The sequence below is a fragment of the Sitophilus oryzae genome, unplaced genomic scaffold, assembly GCF_002938485.1.
Source record: "Sitophilus oryzae breed Bouriz unplaced genomic scaffold, Soryzae_2.0 scaffold_1246_pilon_pilon, whole genome shotgun sequence".
In the NCBI taxonomy this organism is placed as follows: domain Eukaryota; kingdom Metazoa; phylum Arthropoda; class Insecta; order Coleoptera; family Curculionidae; genus Sitophilus; species Sitophilus oryzae.
The window spans coordinates 63,195-81,315 of record NW_022145889.1 but is presented as its reverse complement, the minus strand read 5'-3'; the positions used below and the strand labels follow the sequence as shown (position 1 = coordinate 81,315).

At 30.2% G+C, this 18,121-nt stretch overlaps 1 protein-coding gene across 2 annotated transcripts in view; it reads right to left on the bottom strand.

Moving 5' to 3' along the window:
* The window catches only part of LOC115874232 (L-lactate dehydrogenase), a 62,854-nt gene that overhangs the window by 24,518 nt on the left and 20,215 nt on the right, over positions 1-18,121 (bottom strand). For both annotated transcript variants that reach the window (XM_030889328.1, XM_030889329.1), the window contains exon 4: positions 3,292-3,594. In XM_030889328.1, the coding sequence (XP_030745188.1) occupies positions 3,292-3,594 (303 nt within the window). The remainder of the gene's footprint in view (positions 1-3,291; positions 3,595-18,121) is intronic.

Below are 18,121 nucleotides of genomic sequence, written 5' to 3'. Positions count from 1 at the left end.
GGAAGACTTTCTTCGTCTAAAATAAAAATATAATTTCAAATTAAATAAATATATTCTCTAAATGAAAATAATAAATATAAGAATATCACATTCCTCACAGAGGAATATATTCTTTTCGTTATATACAAAGCATACATTATCACAAAATAAAACAAAGTTGCTTTGAAGAAAGAATTTATTTTTCTACTACTGTGCGTCGTCAGTATAAGATGATTTTTTACATTTCAACTTTCGACAAATTTATACCTTCCCCATATAATAGATGGCTCTATTATAATACTACGTTTACCTATTGAGCAACGAAGTTATCAGAGATTATTTTAATCGATTGTGGTGTGTATTGTCGTGGTTGCGATGTTGCAATATTGTAAAAATAATTAGACACAAACTAATACTAAAAAATAAATCTGCTCTTTATTAGTATATCATTATTTATATTTTGTTGTATTATGATTGTTGTCAGCTGTAAAATAATTAAAGGTTTTTAAATTTATATTATGTTGTGTTATGATTATTACGAGGATTATTATTAGCTCAAAATTTACTATAAGTATGTCCCCGGATTATCTTTTTGTCCCAACTTTTTTATTGTTAATTTTTTAAGGAAAATATATTCTTCAAAAAAGCTTTTCCAAAAACAGAAAAAATATTTCTTTTAGAGATTTTCTCAAATAACTCAAGATCTCTTACAGATATCTAAAAACGGCAGTCTCTCTCAGTGCTAGGTAAAATGAACTATCAGTAAGGATATTTTTTGTTGCGATCTTAGACATTTCGATTTTTGACAAAATCGACAGGGGGTGCCTAGGAATTTTTTCGAAAAATTTTGAAACATCGTTTTTTTTCTTATTTCGTAATATATGTTGTAGTAGTGAATATGTACTTTACAAAACCGTTTCGCTTTTGAGATTGACACTTTTTGTTTCAGAGATAAATATTGGAGAGTAAATATTTCGGGAAACCAAAGGGGAAACAGAAAAAATTAAATTTATCATGCGCTAAGTTCTTGGCTTTTTCCAAATATGCTAATGAACCACCCTCGTTCCATTTGAACCATTAAAATTGAGTTATGTTTCAAAATACGATTTCGGCATCAATCCTGATTTATGTCATATACTAACATACCAAATCTCGTTATTTTATCTCAAAAAAATAAAAAAATTATAGAGTAAGCTACTTTTGAAAAACATCCGGTATAATTATGTGATACCAAATTACCTCATTTTATTTTAATTAAAACTCTATTCACTCAAATATTCTTTAAATTATGAATAATAAACTCCGTCTCCGTTTGATTGATTTTTTTTTTATTATCTGAGTTATTTATAGATAATTAATAATCTAGTCTTTGATCCCACATTTTTATACAATAAATTATATGACAAAAAGTAAACACAACGACGAAAAATAATTTCTTATCTGCATAATAAATCTATGAAATATAATACTTATCTCCTACCGTTAAAAGTTACGTAGTTTCCAAATAATAACAGTTTCAAAGTTGGCTTGAAAATGAAGATCGCTGTCATTTTAAATGTAAAATTACATGGGGAATGTCAGCGATCGTCATTTCTAAACCAACTGGACACCTTTTCTTTATCATACACAAAACATATTTGAAATTGATAAAATCGAAAGTACCTATTATAATAATTATTACTATACCGGGTGCGTCTCAAAAGTGGCTCACCCCCTATAACTTTTTTATTTTTTCAGATAAAAAAACGAGATTTGATATGTTTGTATAAGAAATAAATTAGGATTGATTGACGTATTCAATTATTTTTGACCACTTCCTGTTTCACCGGAAATGACTACAGCTTTTGATTTTTAAATGTCTCGGTATCTCGGTATATTTCTACTTTATTTCGATAGAAAATGACACTCTGAATAAAATGACATAGCATATGTCAACTTTTGACACGTTCGTTTAAACACAAATCGTAATTTGAATTTCAATATGTCATGGCTGTGTTAAAAACACTAACTTTTAATATAGGAGCCAAAAATAGATTTGATAGTCTAATGTTTTTAGTGTCTTGTCCTGGCCCGTTAAAAGATGCCCAAATCGTATTTTTAATCATATCTCAACTTTTTTAAATGGAACGAGGGTGGCACGTTAGTATATTTGGAAAAAGCACTTTTTAGGAATAATTTGATACCGCACACTTGGTATTTCGAGTCAAATTGTCGTTTTGAACCGCATGTTACAATTTCAAATAAACCATATGTGAAAATGTTAAAAGCTGACATATGGTATGTTATTCTATTCAGAGTGTCATTTTCTATCGAATAAAGTAAAAAAAATGCCGACGGTGTCATTTAAAAAAAAATCAAAAGTTGGAGCCATTTCCGGTGAAAGAGGAAGTGACCGAAAACAATTGAATACGTCAATCAATCTTAATTTATGTCGTATACTAACATACCAAATCTCTTTTTTTTATCTAAAAAAATAAAAAAGTTATAGGGGTGAGCCACTTTTGAGACGCACCCGGTATTGGCTTATTAAAAATAATAAATCCTTCTTTTGGAATTATTATCAACATTTACTTATTTCTTTTTTTATCACCTCGTGTAGCTATATTATAGATTATTATAAAAATAAATATGTACATAATCGGCAAATTTTATTAACTAATACGGATATATCTTCAATTAGCAAATTTTAGATGAATTAAACAATGTTTTGAAATTTATCTTAAAAAAAGTATAACATCACCTTAGCAACTAAGGAAATTTACAATGCCAACATTACACGTACATATTTAGGTTTTTTTATCCTATGATAATATTGTGATATACCAATATTTTGAAATATCAAAAAAACGTTCCTATGAAAACTTGAACCCTATGAAATTGTATTATAGCGGCAATTACCAAGTCATTATAATTAACACAGAAATAAAGATGTCTATAATATTGATACTAACAATTTATAACAAAATTGTTGAACAGGTGCTTAAATAGAAACTAAATAAAATAAACTGACTTGGTTTTACATGAGATCTCACAACTTTTTTATAGCAGAAGAATTGTGTTGCCAGACTTGGCATTTTTTACATTCTGTGTTTTTGATGGGATTAATGCTGGGAAGCAAAGGTTTTATAGATTGTTATCAAATCAAAAACGCCGAAAAAAAAACGTGTTAAAAGTATATTATGTTTTAATTGTCATATTGTTCTGAATAAATAATAAGTTAGTAATTAATTCAAAAGTATTTCTGTTTTTATTCACTAGTTGTGTACTAAAAAACCTAAGCAATATTCATAGTTATAAATACCAAAATCTTACCACTGGAATCGCCATGTTCACCAATAATCCATCCGTGAACACTGCTGGGAGCTACACCGAGCTTCTGTGAGATCAAGAACCTGAATCTGGACGTATCCAAGTTCGTTCCAGAACCGATAACCCTATTTTTAGGAAGGCCGCTAAGTTTCCAGGCCACGTAGGTTAAAATATCGACAGGGTTGCTGACTACTAACAGGATGGTGTCTGGAGAATACTGGACTAGCTTGGGGACAATGTGTTTGAGAACATCGGTGTTGCGTTGAACTAGGTCCAAACGAGATTCACCTTCTTTTTGTCTGACACCTAAAAAAGAAAAGTAAAATCTAAGTAACCTCTAGAAAAGTGTCAAATTTTATTTCTTGTTGTAAATATTTTATACGAGTATTTAATAAATATATTATATACAGGGTGCAAATATATACAGGTATATATTTGTTTAAATGCGGACCTGCATTTTTTATTTCAGATTTTGAAAGAACTCAGTCTCCTGAGTACAATGATATGCCACACTTTATCCTTTTTTTTGTTTGGGTACCTTAACAGCAACAAAACTGTTTAATTATTATTTAAAAAAATTTCAAGTCCGACTCTGTTTTTTAAATTATTTAATCTGATTATATTCATCGGAACAATATTGATCAGTGCTAATTAACATTGAATAAGGAAAATTGAGCCAATTGAAAAATTCAAATAAATAATATCCAGATCAGCAATTTAAAGATATTATTTTTAACTTCTCTTATTGTCAATTTGAAATTCTCAGTATACGATCTAATAATTTGCATAATATCAATCGTAGTTATTATGAATAAATTAACTTCTACAAACTAGTTTCTAATGCTCTACATAGTCTACATGTTCGAAAGGGTTACCGCACCCTCCCTATTACACAAATTTATTTTTCGTTCAATTTTATTTATAGCTTTTGAATAGATCTTCTTCGTATACTTTCGAATGCATTTTGTACTCTTTATTGTAACTGTCGAGATGTGTTGATTTCACTTTTTTGTAAAATTTGGACCTGTCGAATTACTTGACGTTATCAGACGGTCCAGGAACCTCGCTGGTCATTATACTGCTCTACCATTTCCAATCCATCTTCCGGGGAAATTATTTGATTGTTTATATTACATTTTATTTATATTATTTTTTATTATTTTATTACATTTGATTTTCCGTATTCAATCCACGTCACTGTTAAGTTTGAAAGCTTATCAATATTGTAAGGATGAATATATTAAATATTAAAAAAAACAGAGCCGAACTTTAGTTTAAATAAATTGTGTCCAAATTTCAAAAACAAAAAAAAATATTAAGTGTGGCATATCATTGTACTCAGGAGAGCGGGTTCTTTCAAAATTTGAAATAAAAAATTCAGGTCCGTATTTAAAAAAATTAAGTTGGCCTCTGTATCTCACAAATTATCAGCTAATTAAATCTAAAAATACCCAAGTAGCAAATTTTATTTTATAAAGGCTGTATAAACTGCTATGTGATAATTTTTATAGGATACCTCAATTCATATAACGTGCTATATGACCGTAATATGATAGCTTTACAACCAAAAAAGGCCCATTTTTATACAACCGTTTAGTAGTATAGAAGTTCTATAATAAGGGTATACAACTCTTATGCAACTATTTTACACAGCGTTATATGACTATTATAAAACTAGTTTTATTGTGTATTACGTGGTCACATCTAAGAAACAGAACAATAAAAACATTTGATCATTTAGCGAGGTACAAGAGTATTTTATTTTTTACCGAAGAATATTAGGAGCAAATTATATTTTAAGCCTGTCGTAAAATGAATCTAGAGGATGTGGATTGTTAAAAATGAGACTTTACTCGACGGTAAAAATGGCGGGTAGAGCCAGAAGGTACAACAAATATGTAATATAAAAAATCATTAATAGGGTTTGAAAAGTAGGGACAATTTTTATTGCGCCGAAAATTTTACTGGTAGATTATAGGTATGTATTTGGCAAAAAATTAAAGCGCTTTAATTTCGATTAAGAAAGAAAGAAATTGCTTTATTGTCATAAAAAATTTTACAATTTTGTTGACAAAGCTTAAAAAAAAGAATATAAAAAACATACAAAACTTCACTTAACAATAGAAAAACATATAAAACTAACAGCAAACATACAGAACTAAAACAATACTTTATACAATTATAGAAATTGTACATTGTCAAAAATTTATTTAATTAAATATAAATAAAATATAAACATACATGTAAATAAACAACTGTATATAATGTCAATACTAAATTTAAATGGATAGAAAACAAATCATTTCTTAAATTTAGTGAATGTGTGTTAAATTTAGAACCCTAGATATTAATAAAAAAATCGTTAACCGCGTAAAAGGCTTTCTCCAGTAAGTATGATCTCAAGGCTCTGCGAAATGCAGGAAAGGATGAAATGGAATTAATTTCAGATGGCAGATGATAGTGCATTTTTTTTTGCATTGTACAATTGGGAACTCTTTACTAACTCAGAGTGAGGGGTTGGCAGATACATGTTATGCTCTGCGTTCCTAATTGGATAGCCATGAACTGGCTCTAGAGAAATACTCGATACGTGCTTGCGAACTAGGCAGACGGATTCGAGTATGAATAGGGAAGGAAGAGTTAATATTTTATATCTTCTAAACAAGTCCCGGCAGTGAGCACAACTGGTTAGCCTCAGTGAATATCGCACAGCTCTCTTTTGTAATTTGAAGATACGCTCAAATTGAGTCGCACAACACGCACCCCAGAATGGAAGTGCGTATCGGAGATGCGACTCATAAAGGGCATAATAGACTGTCCTAGATGTTGACAAATTAAGCACATTAGCAACTGATCTAAGTGCGAAACAGGCAGAACTTAATTTTTTAGCTAAAGCATCGATGTGCAAATCCCATTTTAAATAGTTGTCCACAACAAGGCCTAAAAATTTCACAGAATCAACGACGTCAATGGTGGTATTATCAAGTTGAAAAGGTAGCAACGTACTTTTATATGATAAGACTTTAGTTTTAGAGACGTTGAGACACAGATAATTAGAATCGCACCATGTTTTTATGTTGATTAAGTCACTGGAAATGGTTCTATGAAGTGCCGTGGTGTCCGGGCTGCTCCATGTGAAACAAGTATCATCCGCGAAGAGACAGATTTTACCACTGATGTCCAGACTAGCAATATCGTTGATAAACAACAGAAACAAAATAGGACCTAGCACTGAGCCCTGAGGTACTCCGCATTCTATTGGCTTGCAAGAAGACACAGTCTTATCAACCCTCACACGCTGGTTTCTGTTGTTAAGGTAGGACTTAAACCATTCAAGAGGCGTTCCCCTGATACCATAGTACTGCAATTTGTTAGTTAGGATGTTATGATTAACACAATCGAAAGCTTTCGAGAAATCACAGAAAATTGTTGCTGTAACGAGACGGTTGTTCAGACTGGAGTATACATTATTAAACAGCGAAAACATAGCGTCATTTGTACATTTGTTACTCAAGAACCCAAACTGAAAGGGGGTGAGTATTTTGTATTTTAGAAGAAATGATACAAGCCTCTTTTTAACCAGTCTCTCCATGATCTTCGATAACGTGGGAAGGAGTGCAATTCGACGATAGTTGGAAGCTTGCTCTTTATCACCTCCTTTATGCAAAGGAATAATTATAGCCGACTTAAGGCAATTTGGAAAAGCACCATCTTCAAATGACATATTAATTAAGGCTGAAAGATGGTTTAATGTACATTCCGGCATACTAGAGAACATTTTAAGAGTAAGTCCGTCAGTCCCTGCTGAAGATTTATTTTTAATATCATTTAATGTATTGCGAAGCTCTGCCAACCCCACAGGCGTAAGGAAGAAACTGTGCAAATTAACATTATAGTCAGAGAGAAATGATAGAGGATCCAGGGAGGGTGAGATAGTATTCACTAAGATTAAGGTTTACATATAAATTTAAACAATAAAATAAAATAAAATTTTCAAAAATTCTTGTTTTTAATTTAATTAAACACTTTATTACTGTATGTGGGAATCTTATCACAAAATAGTTCTCAAAAATAACATTTTACAAGTTATTTTGATGTTTTTGATTTTGCTTCATATAATGGCGGCCATAGGCCATACAAAAATTCTGCCTTAAACATGACGAATTATAATGCAACCATTTTATTGTAAATAAATCCCTTAAATAAGTCTTTGTTGTAAAATAAAACGGTATAGGATAAATATTTATCATTACGCAGAATTTCCAGACACTATAGAACTATTTTGGACATATTGAGATTTGTGACAAATAGATGTTGCCAAATCTCATTTGATTAGTATTTAAACTAACAAACATGATCAGATTTACATGGATGCACGCAATGCATTTCAATCGTGCCCGACGAGTGAGCGGCAACCTAAGGACTTGGAAAAACAACAATAAAATAATACAAACATTACTACAGTAAAACTTTTACATCAACGTGGCAACAATGCTTTGAAGAAGCCAGACAACCCGAGAGATTTTGGCTTTTGAGAACCCAGGGAATCCTCGGGATTATTTGCCGTAATTTCGAGGAGTTTTTTCTTACATGCATACCAAACCAAACTACCACTGCGTTTGTTAACTTTTTTCCAACTTTGTCCCGAATCCATAATAGCTGTGATTGAGTATACGCGTACGTAGATATTACTTTTGCAGCAACAACAATAACAAAATAAATAACTAGGTATACCATTTAATTTAAAATGAGGTTATATTATATATTACCAGTTTTATAATGCAGATATTACAGTGAATTTATTTTGTTAATCACAATTTTAGCATATAAGGCTATATAACTGGTGTTGTATACAGCAACGCAGTTTAACGCAATAAAACATTCTATCATACAACGTAATACAACTTTATTAAGACAAGTTTAAGTAACTATTATATGATTTTGTGACTACTAGTTATATGAATATTATAGAACTCTTACATGGTGAGTATAAGAGTCTAATAAAAAAAATATGTTTGTTATCATATAGCATTGTCTGATTAAGTGTTATATCATACTAAAAGAAATGATCGTTTAATGCGTTATAGGATACGTTGTAAAAACCACTAGAAAATAGTTTAATATGACAACTTTTATTAAAAAACAGAATGGTCGAAACCAAACGCTTAATAAAATCAAGCAGTCCTTAAGACAACGCTATTCGACTGTTATAAAATAATTCAATCCTTTTAGAATTTCTTTTTGCTACTTGGGTACTATCAGATAGCCCTAATAAAGTGGCTATGAGAATACGCAATTAGTTTTTTGATTTTCTCAAAAGTAACGACAGGAAAAAATAAAACTGATTTTCAAAAATATCCGGTTTTTTTTTCAAAAAACTCAGAAATCCTTGAAATTTTTAAAACTCTTTTGATGGCATCTTGGTGAACATCCCAAAGCGCAACTTCGCCCCAATTTAACCATGTTCGTATCTATTACGGTTAGCGAGTTACCAATGCTCGTACCTCGAATTTGTAGCACCCGAGGTAGCACCCTGCATATTTAATATATTTGGCTACGGGGGATCTTTGTTTATGTTTTAATAAACCAAAATATGTAAAATTTATGTTTTTCTAGCAAAATTTAAGTCGATTAAATTTTACATGTTTTACCAATTGAAAAGTAACAATCGCAGGCTATTCAGTACCAGCCGGCCACTTAGAGGCTTTTAAATTGGAATTTTCTATTCTGTATAGATATTCGCATATTTTATATTAAGTCGTCTGAGCTGTAAAAAAAATTGTGTGTGCATTATGTGCGCATATTTGAAGTGAAACTTCTTACTAACAGTTATTAAATTGAAGGATTTAAATTAATGTAATCGTTAGAGGCGACCAGTATTTGTTTTGCATAATCAAAATTGTCACTCTAAATTTTACATAACCAAATTGTCACTCTAAATCGCTGTCTTTTTTAGACAGATGTCACTTGTGTTTTGTCATTATTCAAATTCTTAGAATGTTGTTAACAAATGTTTTATCTTAAAATAAAATTTTAATCACAATTGTTTACCTCCATCATTTTCCGGATTAATAATACGGAAATTACAGCTCAATTGCAAACAATTCATTATTTATAGTGATTTACAGTAATTTTATTAAATACTGTCATATAAATAAATATGCCAGTGTCCTCCAGTGAAAATGCGAGTTACTAACTCTAAATTTTGAGCTGGCAGATGAGCTGGCAACGCGCGTAAAGAAGTTTCACTCCAAAAACTGTTGCAAAAGAGATGTCACCTCTGTAGCGGAACATGCGATACTGGGCGGCTGGTAATGAATAGGCTGTGGTAAAAAGGTACACTATAAAGTAATGTTTCCTTCTGGTATTATAAATCTACACATCAAAGTCATATATCTACATGCCTTTTTTATAACATAGAAACAAAACCACCAAAATATATTTTTAAACGTGATCAATACATATTTTAAAATTAATAAGCTTTTTGCACTCCTTACTTGTGAATTAAGGGTTAATAAAAATATTAATTAAAAGAAACAACTGTTCTGAAGTAATACATTTGGATTGTTTTCATATTTTTCACCTTGGATATAAAACATGATTTAAAACAACTACACCAAAACGGAACGTTGGTTAACATCTAACATGTTATCCATGTTATGGTGCTACTATCATGGCGAGTGAAAGATGTCATCAGAGAGATAAAAAATATGTATTTTGGTATATTAGGGGCGATGTATATAATTTTCTTGTATGTTGATGAATCCCGTAAATTCCAATCTATAGTGTGACCAACGGATCTGTAGCTACGGGGTATCGGCAGGGGAATGCAGTTGTAAACAAAACACGCCCAATTTCATTCATAAAATAGGCATGGGCGTACGGTGTTATATGAAAATAATGTGTATCATAAATATAATACTCAGATTAATAATTTTTTTCAAAAAACTTTATGCTGTTTGAATCGTTACTGTTGAGTTAGCAGATAAACACTAAAAGCTTTTATTAAAGCTCCCTTAAATATTTTGAATCATTTTATTATTGTGTTGTTAATATAATAGAAGAAATAATTAGAGCTGGGGGTTGGAACCTTTGGTGTTACACAGCAAAATAAAACACTAAATCAGTACAATACACCAAAACACTTTTAATTTTACACTGGACGCACGTTTCGCTAACCATGTCTGCCATCAGCAGATGATCAAGACTGAGTCTTGAGGTATATTTATTTATATATCTGTACTAACTATATTTTTTTCTATAATACATAATTTTAGATATAACTATTTCCAGCAAAAAAAAATCTTGAAAATAGTTAACTTTGGAAGCGCAAACAAAACATAATTTTACTCATCAGTAGATCTGATATTGCCTATTACACCAGATATGGTATCGCTCCGCCAGCAGTTTTTAAAGGTTAGGTCATTGTCTACCCATATGTTACATCCAAATAGATAATACTTGGCTATATTTTCGAATTTCGCGTATATATATTTATATCTCTCTCTGCAATATAATGGGCCGCTCCATTAATATTTATCTGTTATTTTAACATTTACGCCAAAAAAATTCATTTGATTTTAATAACCCCCTAAGCGTTTCCCTGCAAAAGGAAAATTCGATTCTTCCTGCAATTTTTGCAAAAGCTTTCTAATTGTGGGGACGAGTTTGAATTCGAGATAAAATCTATTTATCAAATTCCTGACCACTTCGAAAAAGTCGTTGAGCTTTTCGACAGCAGTCTCACGTGGTCGTTTCTTTCCAGAGAGGATATCATTTTATCGGGGTTAGTTTTCAGCCTTTTTTTTATCTTCTGTGTGAATTTTTTTATAGCCGATACGCTAACTCCGGTATAAAGAAATATCCGCTCAAGTTTACGTTTAAGCGGCAACTCAAGCGAACTCTCTGTAGCTTCTTCATCGCAAACCCTATTATGAACACAAGGAAATACACCAAATGAGATTTCATCCACGTTATTATTAACTTACCTATATAAATTAGCTATTATTTCTCTTGTCTGACTATGTAGCGTCTTACCCTTAACAAATTTATTCGTTTTAAAACACAAATATACGATCAAACTTGATATTAATAATTAAAAACTACGAACGAAAAACATTATAACAAGATAACAAAACAATAAAACACAACTTAACTATCAAATATACTAAAAATATAGGAATAAAGTTTAGGATAACCGGTATAAAATAATGAAATAAAGTAATAATGATCAAAAAAATGACACCGCCACTGGATATTTCAATAGTATTCAATATTCCTACTCTTTTCAGAAGAGACCGTGAAGTTGGGGATAAAGCAAGCGAATAGGAAAGGCGTAAAAGCCATGGCAACCGCGTGGTAACAAATCCTGTGACGTACTTGGCCAATCATGTTCGACGAATAGGCGGCCATGCGCGGCGATGCCGGTTTGCTAATGATATCGTTGAAAAATCTTCAACTTTCATAATAAGCAGATTATACAGAATGAAAGAAATAAGTTATTAAATAAAACATATCGAACAATATGAACTACGTTAAAATTCCTTAATAATATACGTCAGAATATATGCTAAACACTTTATATATAATAAAAATATATTAAATTTATAGTTCGTGTCTGGCAATTTTGCAATTTTATAGATAAACGTGGCAATATCGATTTTTTTTTCTCGCATTCCTTCCGTAGCTTCAGATCCGCTGGTCAAACAGTATGCAGTATTTCTGTCTTAAATATACAGGGTTATTCACCACATACGACACGGAGTATTGTAGCTAAACGATTAGATTTTTGCAAATTGTAAGTTTTGGGTTTGTTGAAGGACTATTAGAGCTACGATTTAAAAATATTTTTACAAAATAGTGTCCCAAATAAATAAAAAATATCAAAGTTGTATTTTTTTAAATGGAACACCCTGTATATTATTATATTATTACATTTTTAGTTTCTACTAGTAAAATAAAGGTAAATTTGATTAAGGTTTACCGCATTTTAATCTTGCCGTTTTTGAAAAATTTAGGTTTTTGTCAAAATACACTAATAATTTTAATGCTTCATTTCTCTAGGCGTATTTAAGTTTTTAAAACCAAATAGTGTACTGAAGTATATCTATTTACTAAATTTTTTGGTGCAATAATAAAATCTAAAAATTTATTTTAAATAATTACTACTTTAAACGGCAATAACTTGTTTAATTTAAATAGTCTATCAAATTGTATTAAACTACTTTTTACCTATCTCTTCAAGTTTTCGTAGAAAGTGCATTTTCTTATAATAATTGAGACCTCATTTATCAATATACCCATGGAATATTGACATTTTAGATTACTTTTAAAGATGTAACAAATTTTTAAAGATACAGATACTAATATTGTCGATATAGTTCGTTTATTTCATTAAAATAATAAAAATACTGTTTAAATATTTGTTAAAAAGATTGGACCTTTTTTTAATATGATTCCAGTATTCAAACTACATTAACCCGGCTATTTGCGTTGATTAATAAGATAATAATTGCTCCAAATACTAAAAAACTGAATTTTGTATGTATTAGACTGTAGTAAAAAGTAACACCTTAAAAATTTTATTTCATTTTTTGACGAATGCTTATTTTTATTATTATATTAATTTATGATTCAAATCCACATTTATTTAGAATCATTTATTAACTAATACAATTAAGTATGTAATTAATTAATATTTGGACGGAAATAATGGTAGTATATTTAATTAATGGTATACTCTTTTATAAAGATTTAAATAGTTTTCCTTTTGTATACAAATAGGCTAGTAATATTATCGTTTTTAGCACCTGTACATTTTGTACATTTGTTGCTTTAAAAACAATCTAAAATGTCAATATTACATGGGTATATTTATAAATGAGGTCCAAATTATAAGAAAATACATTTTCTGCGAAAACTTGAAGGGATAGGTAAAAAATGGTATAATACAATTGGATAGAAAATTAAATTGTGCATCCGATTCTCCTAAAGTATACAGGGTGTTATATTTAAATTAAACAAGTTATGGCGGTTTAAAGCTAGAAATTATTTAAAATTAATTTTTAGACACTCTGTATGAGGTAGTATTATTTATATTATTGCAACACAATAACTGATCGATAGATAAACTTCAGTAAATATTTAGTATTAAAAATTTTAATACCCTTGGAGAAATGAAGCTTTAAAATTTTCACTGCAATTTCACAAAATTGAAAATATTTCAAAAACGGCAAGGTTTAAGTGTGATGAACCTTAATCAAATTTACCTTTATTTTAATCGTAGAAACTAAAAATGTAATAATATACAGGGTGTTCCATTTAAAAAAAATGCCACTTATTTATTTGGGACACTCTGTATCTTGTAAAAATATTTTTAAATTGTAGCTCTAATAGTCTTTCAACGAACCCAAAATTAAAAATTTGTAAAAATCTAATCGTTTAGCTACAATACTCCGTGTCGTATGTGGTGAACAACCCTGTGTATATATTTTATGAGTACTTAAATGTATTTTATTTTGTTACTATGGATATGAAAATTATTTTTATTTATCTATATTTTATTAGATTTTAGGGTACTACATTCTTCATAATTCCAACTTTGGTTTTAATTCAATTCGTTACCAAAGTTTACAGAATAAAATTCGTTACTAACCGCCTTTCCCCCTGGGCAACCAGCTGTATACGTCACTGATTAACAAACATCGTTTACAAAAGATATTTGTTATGTTATGATTAAACCCAGTAAGTAAGTGTTTGTCATAGATTACACATAACTTTAAATACGATAAAACAAATCGTAACATTAGTATTTACACAGGAAAACAGCAGATAAATTTTGGCGCTTCGAATGAACTAAAAATAGATTTAACTGATGGTTAAAATAGATTCAAGTCAAAAAAACCCTTTTAGTATTCAAAAAATAGAGATAATCACGTGAAATAATATTTGGCGATACGATAATAAATATTTACCTACGATTCTCAAATTTTCTGTGGACATAACCCCTAAAACAACTATTTCATTTATGTAAAAGCTACTACAAGGCTACTACTAGCTTAGAATAATTATATCAATACAGATTTCTCAGTTACTGTTTACTTGTACAGGGTGGGTCAAATTGGACGCTCTTAAAGGGACACCCTTTTCTATAGAAAAATAAACACCCTTTTCTATAGAAGATAGACGAAACTAATGTCGGTGTCTGTAGCTCAATTTTATCAAAAACATGTTGGTGAAAACAGCACGTCGATATCTGTTACCGTTTATTAGTTACAGGATGTTTTTCAAAAATGTACATTTTTAACAAATCGCTGTAACTATTTTGCTATGAAAATTTTTGTATTTCTATGAAAACATTTCCAAAGCACCTTTTTACGTAGAATTTAATGGTTTAAGTATAATTTTTTTAAAATTAATAATTATTTAAGAATTATCAACAGAAAATTTGATTTTTTTTATGGGACCGCCTGTATATTTTAATTCATTGAAAAGAATTTAAAATTACCTTTCCAAAAATATAGAACACTTGCAATGAGAGATTCAGAATTTTATAACAATTTAAACTATATTTATTTAACAACATCAATACATTTAAACTATATCTAATAACAATAAAAATTAATAGCAAACCAAGACATGAGATTTTGCTACAGGTGTTAATTCGCCCACTTTGAATAAGTAGGCTTTCAACGGCGGCGAAAATAATATTTGCAATGGAAGATGCAGAATTTTATAACAATTTATATTACATTTAACAACATCAACACATTTAAACTATATCTAATAACAATAAAAATTAATATCAAACCAAGACTTTAGATTTTGGTTGTTTGATATGTCGACCGTCTTCTTTTGTGGACAGACGGGACCGTTTTTGAACATTTCTCGCGGAATTCATTAACTCAATGGGGGTGAAAAATACCCTCGCATAACCGCTAAGTACTTCTAATTCTTGTCTACTTCAAACAGGCAATTTAAAAATAAGAACCTTTATTCTTTCGCAAAGATACAAATCCATAGGCACTCGACGACCAACGGTTGGGATGTTGGTTAGCTAATCAATTATTCTCGAAATTGGCTAAAAAAGTTAGCTGATAACTTCAGCGTTCTGAGGCGGTGCCTCGTCTTGCTGGAAAAGTATGTTTTCGAGTTCCGTTAGGAGCAGGTCATCAATAAAGCGTCCAAAGCCTACTAGTTAAAAGGGGCGAACTTTTAAAAATTCTGTATTTCGAAGGAGATTATAACAAAATATCAAGTGTGTCATATTTTTGGAAGGGTAATTTTAAGTTCTTTTTATTTAATTAAAAATATACAGGACGTCCCAAAAAAATCAATTTTTCTGTTGATAACTCTTAAATTATTAATTAAAAAAATTATACTTAAACCATTAAATTCTACGTAAAAAGGTGCTTTGGAAATGTTTTCATAGAAATACAAAATTTTCCATAGCAAAAAGTTACAGCGATTTATTAAAAATGCACATTTTTGAAAAACACCCCGTAACTCCGAAACGGTAACAGATATTGATGTGCGGTTTTCACCATCATGTTTTTGATGAAAATTGAGCTCCAGACACCGATATTAGTTTTCGTCTATTTCCTATAGAAAAGGGTGTTTCCATTTAAAAGTGTCGAATTTGACCCACCCTGTACATACAAGGAGGACAACTGTATTTTAAATATTATATTTGATTTAAAGTTTTTCAAACAGGGTTCATTAGACTATATTTCTACTAGGTACATTATTTTGAAAAAAAATTAAGAAAGTAACTTAAACATTCATAAAAATAGAAGTAATTACTCTTGTAGATTCTTCGTTATATTGTAAACATTGAAATAACTGGAAGCTAAACTTTCTACCTGCTTATATTTAGAGCCAGTATCTGACGATCTTTTTTTACGATGGCCCTAATATGTTTACTTCTAAAGTCGATAAGGGCGATCAGTAGAAAAAAGAAACAGAATATCTCTCTTTTTGTCGGTTGCGCGTACACAATGCTTTTTGTTTGTTGTGAATAGCAACTTCGCTTTTTAGTTAACTCGGATATTTTAACATTTCTGAAGTAATATTTTCTAATTGGTAAAACGTAAAAAATCGTTAGATTTGACAACTCTGTGGAAACTGGTCGTTCATCTGGCCGCAGCTAAAAACGCAATACATCCGGCCAGCCGACTGCCAGGTCGTTGCGACCTGGTCGTCAGTGAGTTTGAGCCCTAAACTTTTACTTAAAGAAAATACTAATAATCCATTTAATAATACTTCATAAAAATAGAGCTTGATATATTGCGTAAGAGGACATCGGTCTTGCTACTTGGCTTCGCACGATTCGTCTGTCGTCGCCACTCCTATCCCAAAACTCCGTCGCCTCTACGTTGCCAAAGTTTACAGAATAAAATATATTTTATTCTGTAAACTTTGACGTTGCGTCGGCTAGTTCTGGGAATCCCTCGCTTGCAATATTCGGTGGTTCATTAATCTTACATTTATCTAAACGTACAAGTACCTTGTAAGAAACCAATTAGATTTGGTCGCATCTTAAAAAAATCGACGCAATATTTTTAGATATTGACCTCCCTACAATAATAACCACGAGCCGCCACTGATATATACCAAGTAGGTATATACCAATATGAGTTGAAAGTTATGGGCATTTGCTGATGATTCTACTACCATGGCGAGTGAAAGATGTCATCAGAGTGATAAAAAATATCTATTTTCGTATATTGAGGGTGATGTATGTAATTTTCTGTATGTTGATGAATGCCGTATATTCCAATCTATGCAGTATTTCTGTCCTAGATACAGATACTTTATTATGAGTACTTAAATATATTTGATTTGGTCAAAGAGTAGATAAGACAAGAGACGACAGTGAACAAAGAAGTCGAATTTCGCGAGAGAGACGCAGATATATTAAAATTTAAAGGTCCCATCAAGTCCCATTTTGTCTGTTGCCAAGTATATTTCTTTGAAAAATAAACAAGATTTTCTGAAAATAAATTAATAATATAAGAAGAATATAATAAGTAACGTATGTTAATACAGAAATGTAAATTTTTAGTTTAGGTTGGTTTAGGTTCTTTTTTCGTAATTTACTGATAATATCAAAGAAACAGAATGACTAAATTGATCGATTTCAAAGATAAACGATAAAAAAAAATATATTATCGTTTTGAGAGTTTTTAAGGTTTAATTTTAGTATCGTTTTTGTTGCGTACTAATTTGTAATTATTGTTAAATATGAATACTGAACAGGACACGAGTAGAGCAGGAAAAGACGAGATGGTGGCAATGTGTGTGCTTATAAAGACTGCAAAAATAGGTCTTATTCTTCGACAAACATAATATTTCACTCGTTTCCAAAGGATCCTGAAAAGTATTTTTATAGAAATATATTATATAATTATGTTATTAAACTAAATGTAATCCATAGATCGAAGACATGGTTAGAAGCTTGTAATATATTTTTACAAAAAAAATTGAGCAACTCTGTTTTTTTGTACATAAACTCCACATTGTGATATTGTAGTATGGAGTTAATCACCGCGATCTTATAGATCTATTGTGTGTTCATTGTAATATTACACTTGTTCAAGTCCATATGTAAAAAAAATACACGTAAATAAAACACTTCTTACAAATCGACTTGGTCACTTTATCTTGTTTACCAACGATATACAAAATATTGCTTTTATTATCTTTATTCCCCGACAAATATGTTTCTAATTATAATTTATTTTATATAATATTTAGAAAACTCATTTTTTTTCGTTTCTATTTATTTCTTTACCCATACAGTAACTACCGTATGATCGAGAAAAAACGGCGTCAG